This window comes from Garra rufa, chromosome 14 (genome assembly GCF_049309525.1).
Source record: "Garra rufa chromosome 14, GarRuf1.0, whole genome shotgun sequence".
NCBI lineage: Eukaryota > Metazoa > Chordata > Actinopteri > Cypriniformes > Cyprinidae > Garra > Garra rufa.
This window is the reverse complement of record NC_133374.1, coordinates 10,825,578-10,831,996: the sequence shown is the minus strand read 5'-3', so window position 1 is coordinate 10,831,996 and position 6,419 is coordinate 10,825,578. Positions and strand designations below refer to the sequence as shown.

General features: G+C 34.2%; 2 protein-coding genes across 2 annotated transcripts in view; both read right to left on the bottom strand.

Annotated features, from left to right (window-relative positions):
• The window catches only part of LOC141285340 (NACHT, LRR and PYD domains-containing protein 3), a 7,988-nt gene extending 5,692 nt beyond the window's left edge, over positions 1 to 2,296 (bottom strand). Inside the window, exons 1-3 of the mRNA XM_073818361.1 lie at positions 2,268 to 2,296; positions 1,986 to 2,066; positions 99 to 197 (exon numbers count right to left, since the gene is read on the bottom strand). Of these exons, the coding sequence (XP_073674462.1) occupies positions 99 to 197; positions 1,986 to 2,066; positions 2,268 to 2,296 (209 nt within the window). The remainder of the gene's footprint in view (positions 1 to 98; positions 198 to 1,985; positions 2,067 to 2,267) is intronic.
• Positions 2,297 to 4,403: 2,107 nt separating this feature from the next.
• The window catches only part of LOC141285339 (uncharacterized), a 41,287-nt gene continuing 39,271 nt past the window's right edge, over positions 4,404 to 6,419 (bottom strand). The window contains exons 21-23 of the mRNA XM_073818360.1: positions 5,040 to 5,213; positions 4,742 to 4,915; positions 4,404 to 4,587 (exon numbers count right to left, since the gene is read on the bottom strand). Of these exons, the coding sequence (XP_073674461.1) occupies positions 4,404 to 4,587; positions 4,742 to 4,915; positions 5,040 to 5,213 (532 nt within the window). The remainder of the gene's footprint in view (positions 4,588 to 4,741; positions 4,916 to 5,039; positions 5,214 to 6,419) is intronic.

Genomic DNA, 6,419 nt, shown 5'->3' with positions numbered 1-6,419 from the left:
TCTTTTTTTAAAGTGTTGTTTTGGATGACAATGCATAATACTAAAACTTAAAAGTGTTAGAGAGTAAAACCTAATTTCTATTAATATATATAAGTTACCTGGATTCTTTTAAATTCTCTGGATGACCCATGGACCCATCACTCCTCATGGACTCATGACTGGGACATGGAGATACTGATCTTTCACGCTGCTCTGAACTGGAGTGAAACAGAGACATTACAACCTTAAGTCAGTTGACTGAACATTAATAAAGTGGATTTAATATATATATATACATACATACAGTCAGGTCCATATATATTTGGACACTGACACACTTTTCATAATTTCGGCTCTGTATGCCACTAGAATAGTTTTAAAATGATACAATCAAGATGAAATTGAAGTGCAGATTTAAGCTTTAATTCAAGGGGTTGAACAAAAATATAACATAAAATTCTAAGGAATTACAACCATTTTTATACACAGACCCCCCATTTTCAGGGGCTCAAAAGTAATTGGGCAAATAAATATAATCATAAATAAAATCTTCATTTTCAATATTTTGTTGAGAATCCTTTGCAGGCAATGACTGTCTTAAGTCTGGAACTCATGGACATCACCATAGACTGGGTTTCCTCCTTTGTGGTGCTTTGCCAGGCCTTTACTGCAGCTGACTTCAGTTGTTGTTGGTTTGTGGGTCTTTCTGCCTTTAGTTTTGTCTTCAGCAAGTGAAATGCATGCTCAATCAATTTGAAATCAGAAGATTGACTTGGCCATTGCAGAATATTCCACTTTTTTACCTTTAAAAACTCCTGGGTTGCTTTTGCTGTATGTTTTATGTCATCGTCCATTTGTACTATGAAGAGCCGCCCAAACAACTTTGCTCCATTTAACTGAATCTGGGCAGACAGTATATCCCTATAGACTTCAGAATTCTTCTGGCTGCTTCTGTCTTCTGTCACATCATCACTATACACCGGTAACCCAGTGCCACTGGAAGCCATGCATGCTCATGCCATCACACTGCTCCACAATCTTTCCCAGATGATATTGTAGGCTTTGGATCATGAGCTGTTCCAAGCCTTCTCCATACTTTTTTCTTCCTGTCATTCTGGTACATGTTGATTTTAATTTCAGCAGTCCAAAAATACTTTTCCAGAAGTGGTCTGGCTTTTTAAAATGTTTTTTGACAAAGTCTATTCTGGCCTTGTTTGCACCTTGTGGTAAACCCTCTCTATTTTGCTCTGGTGAAGTCTTCTCTTGATTGTAGACTTGACAGTGACACGCCTACCTCCTGGAGAGTATTCTGCACTTGGCTGGATGTTGTAAAATGTTTTATTAGCATGGAGAGGATCATCCAATCATCCACCATACTGTCGTCTTTTGTGAACGTCCAGGCCTTTTTATGTTGCTGAGCTCACCAGTGTGTTCTTTTTCTTCTCAGAATTCACCAAACTGTTGATTTGGCCACTCCTAATGTTCCTGCTATCTCTCTGATGCATTTCTTTTGTTTTTGAAGCCTAACAACTGTCTGTTTTACTTGCATGCAGAGCTCCTTTGACTGCATGATGGGTTCAGAGCAACAGCTTCCAAATACAAATAGCACACTTAGAATCAACTCCAAACCTTTTACCTGGTTAATTGATGTCGAAAAAATGAAGGAATAGCCCACAACTGTCCATGAAACAGCTTTTGAGTCAACTGTCCAATTACTTATGGTCCCTTGAAAAAGGGGGGGCGGTACATATTAAAGAGCTGTAATTCCTTAACCTTTCTACCAATTTGATGAGACTGCCCTAAAAATTAAAGCTCAGAGTGTGCAATTTAAGCCCATATTCATTGTATAACTGTAACTTGAATATGTTTTGGTCAACAGCTAAAATAATAAAAATTGTGTCAGTGTCCAAATATATATAAGTGTTGTTTTGGATGACAATGCATAATACTAAAACTTAAAAGTGTTAGAGAGTAAAACCTAATTGCTATTATTATAAATAATTTACCTGGATTCTTTTAAATTCACTGGATGACCCATGGACTCATGACTGGGACATGGAGATGCTGATCTTTCACGCTGCTCTGAACTGGAGTGAAACAGAGACATTACAACCTTAAGTCAGTTGATCTTCATCATTCAGAACCAAGTGCTACACAATTAACTAGGTGTAATTGTGAGAGAAAGAGTAGATATTAAGAGATACAAAACATGTTGACTTCATTTTTGTAACATAATACTAAAGACGGATAAAGGTTTACTAAAAGGGAGTTTAATAATGATCATTTACCTGGGCTTTTTAACCTCGAGTTGATCCATTGAATGGTGACTCCAGATCTTCTTAAATCTGATCTCCCCTTCTAGGATTCTGCTTCAGGGAAATAGAGATGGTGATTACTTTTAGCTACCAGACTAATGACTTGTTTGAATATTACATGAAGAAAGAAACAAATTTGGTAATTACAATGTATTAATTGAGGGTTTACTTGCCACCCTACAATAAGCCAAGCATTCATTGATTCATTCATGTATTCATTTTTTACTTACTAATAGTGGGCCTCAGTAATCGGTCACGTTTTCAGAACTCATTCCAGCTACAATGATTCTGCAAATAAAAGTAAACAAGTAACAAGTAAACCAGAAATTAAATATGGTCAGAAAACCTAATTCTTTCAAAACACAACCAGCCAAAACTCTAACAACATAAAATAGTCACAAATGTAAGTTATGCAAAGTACTGGACAGTAGTCACTTACTGTAAACATTCCTTTTTGTTTTTAAGCAAGCTTATCTTCAAATCTAGAGCTGTTTTTGTAAGAGTAAAGAGTAAAACATGTAGCCCAACTAGTTTTCTTGACTCATTTTTTGAACTGATAAACTGATACAGACTTTGAAGTTCACATCTTAAACAAAACCCAAGCAAAAATAATAATAATACTAAGTAATTAAAACTAAAAAACTTGTCTTATTTTAGTATATAAACAACATTCAATTCGCACCTACTGTGCGAATTACTGTTAATAATATTATTAGTCTGGCTAAATTGTTTTTGCTTTTGTAGGTTAAGAAAACAAAAGATGGAAATTCAATTCAAAACCCTTCAAAAAGTGACAAATTAATGTTTGATAACAAACTAAAAAGAAAGAAAGAAAGATATATTCGCCAATCTACCGTTTTTAATGTTTATGTCTCTTCATTTACATACTATCACTCACCCTCATCTCTAGAGGTCACGAGGAAATAAAATGACAGGACAAAACCAGTTTCAGTTTTTAATTGCTAGGCAACGCAAGGCTTCTTTTTAAACTCCTTTTTATACTACTTGGCTAAAATGCGTCTGAAACAAATCACTCATTACGCGTCGTCCTGTTCAATCGTGCTATAAAGCACCCATGATCACCTGCGAATTAGTTATTCAGTAAACATGTGTTATGGCGATATTAAATTTTAATATGTAGGACCACATCATTTCTTTTCGATTTTTTTTTAGCTCGAATAATTTCAAAATATTAACCAATAGCTTATATAAGACTGTACCAGTGACCACGACCTACCTTTTATCCTTAGCCTCCTCCTGAGTACGTACTGTAAATGTTTTCACTTTCTGATTTGTATACTTCTTGTCCAAAGTGGGCGTACACAAGTACAAACAATCGTTACATTTTACATTTACCTTTTTTCCTGGAGAGAAGATAACGCTAAAAATTAGTTAAAATGCTAACAATTTTCAGTTGAATTCACACAGTTTGAATCGACAGCAAAAACACATGGGGTTTCCTTGAAACACTTCTTAAGCACAAATATTTTAAATAAATAAATACTGAAATACACACTGTTAGCAACTTTTTAATTTCAAGTTGGGAAAATTGCACACGGCAGCCTTATCAATCTGCAAAATGTAGAATGTATTATATAATTACAATATAAATGAAGTACAAAAACTTTACAAGGTTTAACTATATGTATTTTGATTACAAACAACTATATTTAGCTATAAAGGAATATAATAACATTAAATGTTGAAGGCCATTTAAAAGGGTGAAGTGCAGATAGAAATGTTCTCCATTTCATGGCATGTCGCCCTCTGCTGGGAGAGAATCTCAAACATTTAGAAAACAGTTCCATGACCTATGTATTGGACAGACTTCAAACCATCAAAACCAACAGATCATGTACATTAGAAAAAGTTAAATTGTAACGGTGAATATGTGTCAAAACACTGTGTATCAGTCCCTGGTACAGCTTTACTGCAGCAAAAAATCCACTAAGCAGCCCTTCCATCAGTTCTTAGTTGATCTCTCTTCAAATGCAACTTTTAAAAAAAATTTCTTCAAAAGTTCTTTATGTTTACTATCTTATTTTCCTACAGCAACATTTGTCCCTTGGTTAAATAAATATTGAGTTATATAAATTATTTAAAAAAAACTCAAACGTACACTAATTTCTCCAGTTTATAGTGTGGATCGAATTTTATAGCAGAGAGCAAGTTTGCTCCCATGTCTGAGAGTTCATTTTCAGTCAGATCCAGCTCTCTCAGGTGTGAAGGGTTTGATCTCAGAGCTGAAGCCAGAGCAGCACAGCCTTCATCTGTTATATCACAATCTCTAAGGCTGGAGACAGAACAAGGACACAGCATTTACTCTCTCATTTCAAACACACAGTATAATTTTTTTTCTTTTTTTGCCAGGTACTGAAAATGCATTTAATTAATTTTCCATTAGCTAAAGTGGTTTGCTATTCCCCAATCTTAAATGACAATCTCACCATAATATCTCAAGTTTACAAAGAGGATTCCCGAGCCCATCAGAAAGAAAGTTAACTCCACCATCTCCCAATTCATTCTCTGACAGATCCAGCTCTCTCAGCTGTGAGAGGTTTGATTTCAGAGCTGAGGCCAGAGCTGCACAACTTTTGTCTGACAAGTTACACAATCTCAGCCTGGAGAAAGGGCACAATGTAAATTCTTTTCTTTTCTATTCTTTTCCTCACTAATTATGCTGTATGTATAACACATCGGATCATTTAAATGACTTTTTTATTTGTATATTATTGTAGAACTTACTTCAGTGTCTCTAGTTTATACTGAGGATTTTTTAGTCCATCAGAGAAAAGCTTCACGCCTTGATCTCCTAGGTCATTTTCAGACAGGTCCAGCTCTCTCAGATGTGAAGGGTTTGAATTCAGGGCCAAAGCCAGAGCGGTACAGCCTTCATGTGTGAGACTACATCGCCATAACCTGCGCCAGACAGTTTTGTTTGCTCACATTCCAGTTCTAAGAATACAGCTCTTGATACAGTATGTAAAAATGCTAATAAATTGGGCAGGGCAACTATTTGTAGTTTTAAGAACATGAACGACTTACCACAATGTTTCTAGTTTGCACTGAGGATTTCCCAGTCCAGCAGAAAGTAGCTTTACACCTGAACTCTGGAGATTATTGAAATTTAAATTGACTTCTCTCATACATGACGATTCTGAGCTGAGAGCTGATGCCAGATCAGCACAGCAACTCTCTGACAGACTACAACAGCCAAGCCTGAAAAAAATAAAAACATGCAATAAAAATAATTTATTTAAACAATGATGAAAACAGGAAATATTACAGAAAAAGTATTTATTCTGTTTATATGACCATCATTATATACTAAAATACTCTGAACTTGATTTATTAAAGTGTCGGTGCTTTGATATCACAAGGAAATACAATTAATGCTAGTAAAGTCTTAGTCAAATGCATATACACTACCAAACGTTGGAGTTTCTCTTCTGCTCACCAAGCCTGCATTTATTTGATCCAAAGTACAACAAAAACAGCAAAAATGTAAAATATTTTTACAATTTTTAAATAGTAAATAATTTTTAAAATAAAATATAATTTTTAAATATAATTTATTCCTGTCATTTCAAAGCATGTCGTTTTACTCACATGATCCTTCAGAAATCATTCTAATATTCTGATTTGCTGCTCAAAAGCCATTTACTATTATTATGTTGAAAACAGCCAAGTAGAATTGTTTTTAGCTTTTTTGATGAATGGAAAGTTCAGAAGAACAGCATTTATCTAAAACAGAAATCTTTTGTAACATTATAACATTTATCACTTTTAATCAATTTAAAGCATTCTTGTTTAATAAAAGTATTAATTTCTATAATCTCCTCCCCCCTTAACATTGGATCTTTCTATTTATCAGAGAATCCTGAAATTTTTTTTTACTAAAATGTTTTAAATATCGATAATAATAATAATAATAGTAAAAATGCTTCTTCAACAGCAAATTAGAATATTACAATAATGTCTGAAGGCACATGTGACTGAAGTAATGATCACAGGAATAAATTACATTTGATATACATATGGATTTTTTTTTGCTGTACTTTGGATCAAATACATGCAGGTTTGGTGAGCTGAAGAGACTTCTTTAAAAACATTAAAAATCTTTTG